Raw genomic sequence first — 14,043 nt, forward strand, 5'->3', positions numbered from 1 at the left:
GTAATAAAGGCTAAATACTCTTCGATATATTCTGATACATTCAGCAGCTCATCTGGATGACATTGAAATGTGTAGAACGCTTTTGTGAGCTGAAGACACCCTCATGTAGTGAGTCACTTCAGATTGAAAGTCAAATATATATTGAAAATGTTTGACCTTGAACATCATATTTGACCAAATAATCCTGGCACAAGCTCCATTTAGTAGCTGTTCTGGACATTTTGGTCGCATCTTCTTCTTTAGCAGAGTTGCAGCAAAGAAAAGTTTCCCAGTTGTGGAAACACCGATTAAATCTGACTGCAATACAGTTGGAAACTCCCCGACAGCCACTAAATGGACTTTGTGGTGAGATCTTGTGGGTGTTTTTGTAGCATGTACCTTATCTTCACATACTCCTTCAATAATAAAAGGAATTGAACTTGATGATCTATCATTATCAGTTGTTAACGATGATGCAAAGATAGATAAGAATGAATCAACACAATATCAGACTAGTTTAAATGTCCATCTGCACGCTGTGTCTGTTCGTGTTCATTCACACATGTGCATGTGTATGACCCACAAGGCTGCAGTCAGTCACGCAAGCCTCACTCCCAGCCCAGCCAGGTTTAATGACTCACGCTACACTTAAATCGTCCACTTCAGTGGAGCTCTTTATGGTCACCTGAAGTGCTCTTTAAGCTGGAGTGGTCAGCAAACAGCTGTCAGCACCCTCGTCTCTTTACGGCCCTGATGATCATCACTAGTAGCTCAAACAGCACTGACGGTGTTGTATAATTGTCATGTGAACATCCTATGTGGACATTTAAACCTCAAGATATATCTTAAAGTACATTTGCAGATTTTTTATTTTTTGGGGGGATGCTTGGTTAATCATTTGGTCCAAAACAACTGTAGAAAACTGACAATGTGTATTGTTCTGGCTCCAGAAACAATGCCTACACGCAACTTCGAGGCAGTAACCCTAACCAATAAAACACAGCTCTGGAAAATCAAAGTGGGGATTTCATACCGAAAGGACTCCAGCTTTGGAAAATACCCAGGTGGTTTGGCTAACTCTAAAGGTTCACTTTTTAGCTGAACTTTGGATTGTTGGAGGGAGGACTGTCGTGCAAGAGAGCGAGTGGTTCAGGGTCCGTTTGGAGAAGAGGAATGACTTTAGTGACCAATGAACGAGCAGACAAACTCATGAATGATGGGCCGCATTGAGACGGTCAGTGCGGACAATTGAAGACATCGGTATTTGACAAAAACATTTCCATGATCCAAACCGCTTAACCTACTCAGGGTCGCGAGGGCGCTGGAGCCGATCCCAGCTGACACTGGGCGAAGGCGGGGTACACCCTGGACAGGTCGCCAATGTATCGCAGGGCACATACAACAAGGTTCATTTACAGACAATTAACCTGAGCTGCAAGTCTTTGGACTGTGGGAGAAAACAGGAGGAACCCGGAGGAACCCACCCAGGAGAGAACATGTCAACTCCAGACAGAGGGACATTGAATAGAACTACATTCAACATTTCTGATATTTTGACACAAAAATGCAAACTGTCTTGACAGAGGAAATATAAAGGACCAGGCAGTTTGCAATGAAAATGTCATATTAGCTGTCATACACCCTCTAATTGTATATAACTCTAGCGAATGAGAAGCAATGAGAAGAGAGCTTTTTCTCTTCACATCCATTTCGCCACCAACAAAACTAACCACAACCAACGGCGGCCAAAGCACAATCCACAAGTAGTCACTACATCACTGAGCCGTAAAACCACTTATTTTCTGCACAAAATAAATGTACTGTGACACTTTGGATGAGCATGAGAAAGAGAGACGTCAACATCATCATGTCAGTTGGTGAAAGACTGTCGTCTTCACAGCTTTCTTCTCGTCATCTATTTCCCTTCTGTTCAACTCTTATTCCCTCTTGCTTCAATTTGCTCACTCGTTCCTTTTTCATTAATATCAGTTATATCCAGACTCCCTGTCTTTATTCTTGCCATCTTCGTTTTATCCCAGCCAATCCTTTTTTTCCCCATTTTAAACTCATAAAGTAACTCAAGGTTTGCTGTGGGAGCTCCACAAGACATTCCTATGGGCTCAAACCATGCCAAGCATAGATACAATAAAAGATTCATTGGAAATATACAATTAATTTAAGATAAAAATAACTAAAAGCCAGAAAATATCCAGCTGAAGCAGACAATTGGAAACGGTGCTATATCTGGTCTCATAAGGGCGTGAGGAAGACATTGAATGCAACATTTAAGAGTTTAATCCACCTTCGACTGTTGGCCACTGAGCCGCACAACGCCTGAAATAGTCAGAATAAAACAGCTGCAATATTTATCTGCGACTTACCAACATTTGAGGGAAAAGCCTGAAGCTTTTGTCCCAGACAGGACCTGACCACACACTTCGTACAGCCCATGAATCCTTTAATTAACCATGTTTGTTCGTGTGTGTTCTTGTTTATGCTGCAAAAGTCTACCAGATGGCCACTGAGTTCATTTTCATGCGGCTTATCATTGACGTTACAGGATAGATTTTATGCAAGTCCATGTTGGAAGCAAAAGCATCTCAGAGAGTTATAGTCCAGTGGTTTTTGTCTTCTCTTTGGCAACATCTTGGGAACACTATAAGCTGCGATTTAAGAAGACAACAAAATGGAGAAACAGGGTGGGAGGAGGACATGTGTGACTGAGAGAGGAGGAGAGGACCTGAAGGAATAAAAGTAGGAAGAAGAGATGAGAAGAAAGGTCAAAAGGTCAAACGCCACCCACTCCCGTGCTTTTTTCCCCTTCTTTTCCATTTCCCACTTGCTCCGTCTCATTTTGAATCAAGTCTTTTGTTGTACGTTAACCCTTAAAAGTATTCGACCATATTCTCTCCTCATCTTTAAAGCATCAAAAACAAGCTTCTGAGAGTGTTTGTTCCCTGCAGGCGGAGCAGAGAAACAGCAGCATGATGAAGCGCACACATCCTTACTGTTTGTTTAGTTACGGCCTCACATCTTCCGCTGCGTCCACCTCGAGGTCAGACTCAGTTTCTGATAGAGACGCAGGCCTGATCTCAACTGACGCTAAGGACCTTAAAGTGTCACTCAGGATTTCACAGCGCAGCCAATCGACTGCCGAGGAGCCGAGAGGAAAAAGAGAGGGCAGAGGTGGGAGAGACGCGAAAGGATGGCATCGGAGACGGGAGGTGTTTTCCAACAAGCAACTTATCACAAAGAGCTGCGCCGGCCGGGCTCACACATTATAATGCAGATGGTTTTTTTCGGAAGACGGATGGAGAAAGAAAAGATGAAAAGAAAACAAACATGTCTTTATTACTGTTGGTGCAAAACAAACTGCAGAAGCTCCAGCCATCTCAAGACAGAATTTCACAGGAGTTTAAACTTGGTGGGACTTAATAGACTCCTGTGGTTTTCATTGCCTCACAAAACATGGCTAAAGTAAACACATACACACACACACAGCTGGGAGGCTAATTTGCAACAAATGGCTTTTTCTCGCGATAAACTAAAACCACTGAAGCATCTGCCATGGGCGGTGGCATTCACACATTGTATATACACAGATTGACATCCCTTATCGTCGGGTTGTGTTGAAGAGTTGTGAGTCTGGGAGACATTCTCTGGACGTCAACGACAAATGAGCAGCATAGTTTTAGCTGACAGCACCGGTGTTTAGCCTCTGTGGGAAAAGAAATGCCCCCCTGCAAACTTACACCCCCTATTTCCGGACACACACTCTCCCACCCACCCTTGGGACACCCATGCGACCGTGGCTGCACACACCCTCGCCCTCCCTCGGCGCGTGAAACACTAGCCTCGTTCTTTGACCCGACTGGATTGCAGCCTAAAGCTCGCCACTGGACTCTCTGCATCCCCTTCAGTCGCTCACCGTTACGTCCTGAACACTGAAGAATGACATTGAAGAACTGTTGATTAGTTTTCTATATCAGGCAGATTACTCCCCCCCAAAAAAAAAAAGGGATCTGCCCCTTCACTCGGCAGCCATCCAGCCTCGACAGGGCTGCAGCTCCTTGCACGCGAGTGCTCAGAATGGGGGGCAGATGTCCTCCCAGAGGGACTGGGCTCGCAGGGTGGGAGGAGAGGGACGGAGGGGTCCATTGTCTCCGGCACCTCGAAACCAAAGAGTTTGCTCTAAACAGTAATTATTCCCCCCCTCCCCCTCCGCCCCCTCCTCTTCTCTGTTCTGCTCCCCCATATCCCCATTTGTAGCCACCCCCAACTGCTGCCCTCAAGGCTCTAATTTGGGTCACAGGCTGCAGAATGGCATCTCGACACTCAGTCAAAGCTACACCCCACGAGAGAGGGAAGTGACACATGTGCCGGCCCGAAGCGATATGAGATAGAAAGAAAGTAGTCCATTTTATTTGTTGGTTCAAATTCATACCATATGGGTCTTTAGTTTGAAGAGCCTACATTTTAATGACTTGTGCAACTACTAACAAAGTTAAAACATGTAACCACCATGATGGTGAAAGCGGTGCGCACCGTTGTTTCAGCCTCATTAAGAATGGATCCTGCAAAGTCTGCGAGAAAGCAAACAGGCTCCATTCAACACCGGGGGCGAGAAAACAAGCCGGAGACGCTGTTCATACAGCTGTACTGCAGAGAGACGGACGCTCCAAGGCACTTCACACAGCGCTGTCAGCCGAGGGAAAAATATCACACACTCCACACAAAAGAGCCACTAAGACAAACAGCCATCGCTGGCTTGTAAAGGGACCTTCAGTTGAGAAGTTGCTGTCTGAAGTTTGATCAGATGGCCCGTGAAAATAACCTTTCGATATGTTTTTGTGATGCCATACGTGATATCTCATTCTGATCATCAGTAGCCTCGTGAAGTCCCTAGAGAGGCATGCAAAGGCAGGATTTTATTCATGAATATGGTTAAAGCCTGTTTGATTCAGCCTGTAGACATGCAGCACCTTTGACATTCCCACCACATCGCAGAATCACTTCACTTCAGAAAACTTTTGTGCCTCTAATTTGTTCATGCCGGGAAACGTCCTTGAACACATATAAAGAAAAAGAAGAAGGAAAGCTGCTGCTTACCGGTAGGCATTGTGCTTTTCACTCCAATTTCCCAGAAATTAGAGTGAATTAGTTTTTCTTTTTTGATTGAGGCAGAGATTTGAAAGGTGAGCAGGATTTCCTGAGCAGGTCACATATCCAGAGTATTCCCAACAGTCTGCTGCAGCTCAAGCCGGGAGAGATCCCCTTAGATTCTCAAATCATTGCGAGTCCTTTCTTCTGCAGTCCGCTCCCCCAAAATACAGACAGGAGCATACGATCTCAGGTTTTCTCCCGAACACACACACGCACACACACGCACACACTGGCTGATGTCTTTTCTCTCTCTCACTTCAGCTTGCTAAGGATCTACTCTGTCTGAATGCCTCTCTCCCTCCCTCTCTCTCTCCTGTGGCAACACATCCACCGCATGCATGTGTGTGTCTAAAAGTGTTCATGTGTGTGTTTGCATGTGAGTGCGTGTGTGTGTGTGTGTGTGTGTGTGTGTGTGTCAGAGTGAATGGCCTCTGCTCTCTACTGCTCCCTCCCTGCTGGGTATTCCCCTCCCCTTGACTCCTCCTCCCTCTCTCCCTGAGCAAATTACAAGGAGCTGGGAGTTCCTCCTCTCTTTTTTTCCTCTCTTTCTTTCCCTTCTTTTATCTTCCCTCTCTCCATTCCATTGCTGCCTCTTCTTCGCTGTGTCCAAAATCTAACTTTTCGAGCTGGGTTCGTGATGCTCGCAGGGCCGGCGACACCTTTTGTGTGTGTACGTCTGCTGCACGCTCAGCAGGCGGCTGAACTGCGCACAGCTCCAGAGATCACACACGTACACACACTTTACAAGGAGGTGAGGGGGGGTTACGGCTGATCAATAGAGCCAGCTCAAACAAAAGCTCCTCGTCCACTGCACCGCTCATTGTGTCCCACATCAGAGAGAGGCTGGACCCGATGAGCGCACAAAATGTCAGAAGTGGGTTCCCAAACGGTTTGGCTTTTGTTAACATGCTTTTATACAAATACACATTTTGTAAATGTACAAAATACTGCACACTCGTGTGTGTTTTAAGGCACCCTTTGCTGATTTTACAAATTAAGTTCATGATACTCTTCACAGTTGTCATCATCGGGATTATTTTATCTTGGGCTCAAGACTTAAAAGGGATACAACCATCTGTATAATTTCAATGTGGGTAGCGTATGCAAATGGACAATATTAAACCTCCCATTTTTTTAATTGTCATGCTGGAATCAAACAATTTGTTTTTCTTTATGCCAAGCAAACCAGAACACTGTGTGGATAGTGTGTGGATGAGTTACGGCGTCCAGAGGAGGAAGAGGCAGCCGCAGCATTTAACAGCATGAAGGCTGCGTTACAAAATTGAGGTGTGGATCCACGGAGAGTTTAATTAAAGATAATACGAGTTGCATTATGGCATTTCTTTTGGAACTTGACTCATACAAGGGAGTTCAAGTCAGAGCATCTCAGCATTGTGAAAATGTCCTTAATATGTCTGTTGTAAGTCTTAGACTTAATCAAAGTGCAATACTGAATCCCTCCAACCCTTTAACGTTGCGTTAACACAAACAGGCAAACAGGAACTAAAGTAAAAGAGCCTAGTTCAATGACGATTTATTTCAGGAAATGTTTGAAATATTAAATACCAACTTTTGATTCTTGATAGTTTGCAAAGCGAGATTCTCCAGAGTTTAAAAAGCAGTTTGGAAGCCTGAGGAACTAAAATCATACTATAATTTGGAAGTAAAAAAGCTTAGAGGAAGGTCTGGTCAAATAAACAAATGTGTAGCATGTTTTTGTTCTCATTTAAGGACCCCTCAGATTAATCTTTTGGCCCCTCATCGGTGTTACGAGCCCCAGATTGGGAACCTCTGCTCTAAACCTGTATAATTTCAGAAAGCAGGACAGTTTTAGTGTCCCATAAAGAAGACACACGTGAGACAATGGGCCCTCAGTGTCTCGCACTAAAGCAAATGTGTTGACTATTTGTCGCCTCTCTTTAAAGACAGGGACTGGTCGCAGCAGCATGGGGTCCTGCTAACACCACCCCCTTCACCTCACCATACAATGATAGAGACCCACTGGACTACACCCGCTCCCTCACACACACACACACACACACACACACACACACACACGACCCCAAGAAGCACGACCCCTCTCTTTAATGGGCTGAGGGTCCGTTGACCCACGAAGCGCCTAAATCTCCACTCCCAATCCAAATAGTGTCCACCTCCCCCTGCCACCTCCAGAGCACACACGCACACGCACACACACACACACACACATGCACACACACTCTAAACTCCTCGGTTCAGCCATGCACGACCTGTTGATGACAGAAGCATACAGCAGCAGTCCGGCTTATCTGATGCCCCCTGAATGCTCCCAGGCCTCCCTGCAGGAGATGGACCTGAGGAACAATATTGTTCCTCTTACGACGATCGCTATATGAGCTGCTACACGTTGTTTTAACAGTTATGAACGGGGAGACGGAAAGGCTGAGCGTATTGATATCAATCAAAGATTAGTTCAATGTTTTGACTACAGACTTGATTCAGTAAAAGAAAACTTGCTTGAACAGGTCCTCGTGAACATGTTTCCATGACGGAAGAGAGAAAGATTGCAGCAGCCTGTGGCTCCAATGATCATTTTTCATTATTGATATAAATCTGTTGATTATAATTCATTAATAGTCATTAATAGTTTGTAAAATGCCTGTCACAATGTCCCAGAGTCGAAGATGACGGCTTGCTTGGTTTTGGCTGGTAGTCCTAAATAAATAGTTCAACATTTGTTAAATATGCTTATTTACATCACAGAGTTGGATAAGAAGAGTGATCCCGGGAGGCGGTTAGCGTAGCTTAGCAAGACTGGGAACAGTCCTACCAGAAACCAAACCGCTCAGTAATCCATCTTTGTATCTCATTTTAAAACGTCTGCATCAACAAATGTAAAAGTAAAATTAGTGAAAGATGCTGTTGATTTGCATTATGGGTAATGTAGGATCCAATGTTTCGCGAGGTTGTTCCACATTAAGGACACAAATTGTGGAGATCTCTGCGACAACTTTTACGACATTTTGTTATCTGCAAGTTCCCAGACTTCATACCTCATGCTTTGCCTGTTTCCAGGTGCACCCTTTAGAGGATTAATCAACACTCAAAGTTTCTGCACGACATGCAGTCGAGTCCACGAGGAGTTTTTCCCCACCGGCCGAACTCGACTCTGCTGCATTACAGCCCTCTCAAATCAGCCCTCTCTCCCAACAAGCTACACCCTGCAGACTCTCCCTCAGACTCACTCCAAGCACCCAGAGTCAGAATTGATGGTTTGAGAGTTTGCGCCGTTGCCAAGCTGATCGGGAGCCACAGCGCCATGGTGGTCACTATGGCGACAGTGAGGCATTCATCTCCAAGGCAAAGTGGCGTGTGGAAAGACAGTGAGGACGAGAGAGAGAGAGAGAGAAGGAAGAAAATGCGTATAGTCAATAAAGCAACCCCATTCCTCATAACACTTGGGCAGTGCAAACAGGGAAGCAGGGCACAGGGTTCAGACACACTTTATTCAACGTTTACTGGTGTGCACACACAATCACTTGTTTTCCAACAGCATTGTAAACTCCCACTTAAAAGACTGCAGCCTCTTGAGAATGTTTTAGTATGTGTGTGTATTCAGAAATAAAAACTGTCCTTATCCACTTAAACATGTCATGGAGGGAGGAGGACTGCGGCCTGGATGTTATTGCTGTGAGTGTGTGTGTGTGCGTGTGTGCGTCTGTGTGTGTGAAACGAGGTTCAATGCTCAGACAGCCAGCCTGACAGCTTCTTCATTTTCTCAGCTGTCCACAGTTTAAAGTGAAGGCTGTTTCTGTGGTAACCTATAGAGCTCATTGGAAGACTGAACGGAGAGGGAAATGGATTCAGACAGAGAGACTGTGACTAATGACAGGAGTTTGTGGGTAAAGGGGTCATTCATATACAGTTTCCCCCTCCCTCTGTGACCGGGTCTGTCTTTGTCACTGGCAAGATGGATCATCTGCAGACACACTCTCTTTCTTTCTCCCTCTCTTACACACACATACATTCGTGCACACGCACACGCACACACACACACACACAGATTCCTTAAGTGCCACAACTCTTAAAGCTTTTGTTCATGCCGCCTGAGCTCTTCATTAACCCCTTCACACACAGTTTCCCCTCCTTAAGTAAAAGTCATTCCTCACTGACAAACCCGTCCTCCAAATGTAACGGCGACACATGGAAGCGTTTTCAGATCTACCGAGCTGCAGGATGACCTCATTTGTGTTGACCTTCCAATCGTGATCCTGTTTAATAAACAGCACTACTGGTTTATTGATGCGTGCTAAAACCAACAACAATGTTTTTCCTAATTGTTTGAACCTGGTAGTCAGAAAAGGTGAATTTGACCAAAGAAATTCTCATTTGCAAAACACTTACACGATGTTGTTGACTCCTAGATTAGCATTAATGTCTAATTGTTTAATGTGTAAAACCATAATGTCCTATTAGTTGACTTATTGACTAAGAGGGGGCAGTCTTAATAAGACAGCAAATGTCTATGTTATTACTAAGCAATCAGAAGTGACTAACTCATCTGTTGACAAAGAAGCAGTAGCGGCAACTAAAAGCAGGGAACGTTTTTCAGTGCTAAAAGAAATATGTAAATTTAGAGGCGTAGTTTGACATTTTGGGAAATGCACTTATTCACTTTGCAGCAGAGAGTTACACGAGGAGATCAACACCACTCTCACATCTGCATGTTAAATATGAAGCTATCCGGCCAGCGGCTAGTTAGCTTAGCAAAAAGACTGGCAACGGGGGACGCTGCTAGCTTGGCTCTTGTCAGAATGCAACAAGTGAGGTTCAAAGGGTTTAATTCATTCTTCTGAGAACAGCATCTATATCAGGCCGATGCAAGAAAGAGATCTTTTGTTAGTGATGCGCTGCAGCTCACTTGTGACAGCACATTTTGTCGTATTAGATCACCAAAGTCCATAAATTATGAACCGAGTTCTGACCAACACAACGAGTAAGAAACTTCCATTCTCTGTCCCGTGGCTAATGTCGTCTGTGTAAACTCTACAATCCTGATCAACTCTGAAAAATCCTGCGTTGATTTTACCGTTTTCCCAGATTCATGACATTAACAGATTCACGGACGGTATTCCCTCCGGCTGCAGCGGCCGGCTCACAGTGCCGGGGAATTTCTGCCTCTTGCCGGCCAGAAACCTCACTGAGGCAACGGCTCCAGCTTTTCTACAAGAGCAGGAATCCCTCAAAATTGGCCGGAGGAGCGTCCCAAGAAAACAAGGAGCGTCTTCGCCATTCCAGCAGACTAAACAACAGTGACACAGAAATAACTACAGCTGCTACGTCAACAACAAACAAGGTCAACAGCCGCAGCTAATGATAGAGCAGGGTGGCACCACGGCCATAGCAGAACCCAGGAAAAGTATTTACGATGGGATAATGTCAGTTTTCAACTATGCAGCGAGTTGGTATTCACATTAACAGACAAGAAGGAAATCATTAGGAGGAGGAGAGGAGAAAAACAGGTGGTTCACAACAGGGAACGATAACTTTCATTTCTAATAAGTGAATATGTTTGGCTGCGGGGATTGTAGATAGATATTTCTACCTATCAACACTATATAAAGCAATACATTGTTCATGTTCTTTCTATTGAGTCTGTGTGTTTGCAGAGTTGTTGTGTGTTCAGGGAGCATATGTGGCGGATGTATGGAGGAAGCTGTGTTTGGCCTCAGATTAAAATGCTGGACTAGGGTCTCGCTTCAGGAAAGGAGACCAGCAGAGCGCAGAGATAGGGGCTTTTCTCCCATTAGGGAAACACGTGACACACTAAAATAACACTGTGCACAAACGGTAGATTTACTATGTTTGCAATACCATGAGAATACACAATGTGGCATGATCTTTTTGAGAGTAAAATGCACTTATGTCTATGCACACATATTAAGACGTGCTGTATATGGCGCTTATATTTATGTTTTTGAAGTAACCGAAAACAACACACTTCTGTTAATTGTTTAAATATCTATATTTAAAGAGGAGATAGAGAGTATTGATCCCAGGTTATCAATAATATCTGAACCGGTTTTACTAATATATATATATATATATATATATATATATATATATATATATACATATATATATATATATATATATATATATATATATATATATATATATATATATATAAAAGTCTGATCTATTGTACAGTACAAGAAACCACTATAAAAAATAAGTCAGATGACCAGGAAACAGGTGACAAAAATGAGTCCATCCCGTTTAGTCCGTCTGTGTCCCTCAGAAGCCGAGTGCTCCAGTTAGAGCTCCCAGAATGAGGACACACCACGAAGGAGAACACATGTGTATGAAAACACACACACACACACACACACACGCGCACACACACACACACACACACACACACACACACACACACACACACAGGTAAAGGTTTGTGGGTTATTGTAATAAGATTACATTATGAAATAACTATAGTTTCCGGTTACAGCTGACAAATTATTCATTTTATTTTGTAACCAACTTTATATTGTTCTAACCACAACATATGTTAAAATGTATGCCCCTTACAAATCGGTAGATGGGTCTTCAAACATAAACAAAAACATGTTGATCATCATCTCATTAATACAAAGATGAATATATTATTATACTTATTATATATTATAATATGTCAATTCAGCATTGACCCCCCCAACTTCAGCCTACCTGACAGTTTCAGTACAGCACTGTGGTTCCTAATTAGACAAGTGGGCAAAGGTGCCATGAGAGTCACGTCAAATTGAGACTTTGGACCGAGTAATTGGAGGTTTGGTGGAGTCGGCCGCTGTAATTATGATTAAATAAAGAGCTTGGCTGTGAAGAAGAACTCTGCTCTGTGACGTTTGAGAACGTTGTAAGAGCAGAACCATTGATGATAAATTAAAGACAGTGACGACTCACCTCAGAGAGACCATCCTCGCAGTTAGCCTGTTCTCAGCCGCTGGTATCCCAGTGTCTTCTCATCACACGTTAGATCCATAGCTCAGGCACTCAAAAAGTTTCACACTAAACGTGCAGTCGTAGAAACGCTGACTGGCTTCAGAGAGACGCAGGTAGGGCTTGTGTCGAGGTCGCCCGGTTCGAGGTCCACCCCTCTATGAGATCAGTTCAGAGAGAAAGAGGGACACAGAGGAAAGAGGGAGGGAGCGAGAGAGAGAGAGAGAGAGAGAGAGAGAGAGAGAGAGAGAGAGAGAGAGAGAGAGAGAGAGAGAGAGAGAGAGAGGAACAGATGGACACAAAACACAACTGAACTGACTGCCCACTGGGAGAGGAGGAGAGCGAGAGAGAGGGGGAGAGAGAGAGAGAGAGAGAGAGAGAGAGAGAGAGAGAGAGAGAGAGAGAGAGAGAATCTAAGCAGCCCACTTCCTGACCAATTACTGCTGCAAGACTAGCCTCTTTCCCTCTTTCCAACTGGGCCCTCTCTCTCTCTCTCTCTCTCTCTCCTTGCTCACTTTGCGGAGTGGGTGAGCCGCAAGAACTGGAGAGCGGCCAGCACTGCAGGCGACGCAAGTGGCACAAGTGAAATTAACACTGGAAAAAAGCAAGAGCAAGGTGTTGCTGTAACTGTGACGAGGAGAGAAGGGGGGAGAGACGGCGATCCAGAATGAATGTGAGATAATAGTGATTAACAGGAGAGGGGTGTGGGTATGTGTGACCGAAAGCTGACGCAGAAGGAGAGGAAACGAGGACAAGCTGTCTTGTCTAACCCCAAAAAACATGACAAGTGGGTCACATTACACACAGTATCAGTTTAGAGCCCCTTTTTCTGCCTTTTTCTTGGTCTTGACTCCTGAGTGACATCTTCGATACCACAGCTTCTTGGATATCGGGTCAGGGTAAAGGGTTAGACTACCCCACAAACAACCAGTGGGCAGAGATCACAGGCCTCAAAGCTCAAAGTGCAACCTGCTGTGAGCTGGTGTGTACATGAGCACACACAGAAAATATCCACGCCAGTGGTCATTGTGTGTGTGCGAGTCATTTGGTCATTGTTCTGCTTCCTAACAGAGCAGGATGGAGGAAAGTCCCCTTTCTCGGAGCCAGTGGCGGTTGTTCCTGCCTCCTTGTTGCAAGGCTTCCTGGGATTGATAAAGCAGCTCCTGGCCCGGTCAGCACACACACTTTCTCACTTCCTAGTTTTCACCGGTCTTAAGCTTTTCCAGGGAAAACAAAACTGCACGGATTGCTGTGCGATCTTAGACGGTGGCAAACATTGACCTTTGATAAGAAACCAACTGAGATGTACTTAACTCTGAAAATAAATGACCTAGATCTTCTTAAAAATACGCATGAGTAGGTCGCACACACAATGCAGTGACTTTCAGCAGACGTCAATCAACTGGAGGATCTTTTAACCGTGCTTTCAGTGACCCCCTCATGCAGTGACCAGTAACAGTATAAACAGGGCTGATGTGGGTCAGCGACTTGCTGCTATTATCCTAACCTGGAGAAACCCACAAACACAGTCTCGATCCTTTGTAAGCCAACACCACACATTGCACTTTAAAACACGCAGAGACAATGACAGGCGATAGATAGCACCGAGGAAAAACAAGCCGATAGCCCGCTGCCAACTGGACGCTCTTGTCATTGTTTTTATTCTGCTTCGAGCATAAGACGGGTGGCGTTCCTCAGGTGGCGTGTCCCACGCAGACAATTGGATGAAATTTACTTTTCAGTGGTTTCCTGTGATTGTTTGAGATGTCCAAAATCTGATAATATATGGTTATGACAAGCCTCAATGGCTGACGCATTCCTCAAAGTCTTGTTCATCCTGTGACTAATGGGACCTTGTAATGTGGTTGGTGAGGATATACATTTAGAGGAACAGCGTATTCACATTTAGCAGAGATCTGGACTCAG

General features: G+C 44.6%; 1 protein-coding gene across 2 annotated transcripts in view; it reads right to left on the reverse strand.

Annotated features, from left to right (window-relative positions):
- Positions 1-12,263, reverse strand: part of LOC137785638 (pleckstrin homology domain-containing family G member 1) — a 37,829-nt gene extending 25,566 nt beyond the window's left edge. The window contains exon 1 of one of the 2 annotated variants that reach the window (XM_068577059.1): positions 12,082-12,263. Coding sequence is in view for 1 of the 2 variants with exons in the window: in XM_068577058.1 (XP_068433159.1) it covers positions 5,089-5,098 (10 nt within the window). In the remaining variant the exon portion in view is untranslated. Of the gene's footprint in view, positions 1-5,088; positions 5,298-12,081 lie in introns of those variants that run through there. The other variant, XM_068577058.1, reaches the window with a different exon arrangement.
- Positions 12,264-14,043: the final 1,780 nt, after the last annotated feature.

The sequence above is a fragment of the Clinocottus analis genome, unplaced genomic scaffold, assembly GCF_023055335.1.
Source record: "Clinocottus analis isolate CAN_PGR_092001 unplaced genomic scaffold, fCliAna1.0.p SCAF_15, whole genome shotgun sequence".
NCBI classification, from domain to species: Eukaryota; Metazoa; Chordata; class Actinopteri; order Perciformes; family Cottidae; genus Clinocottus; species Clinocottus analis.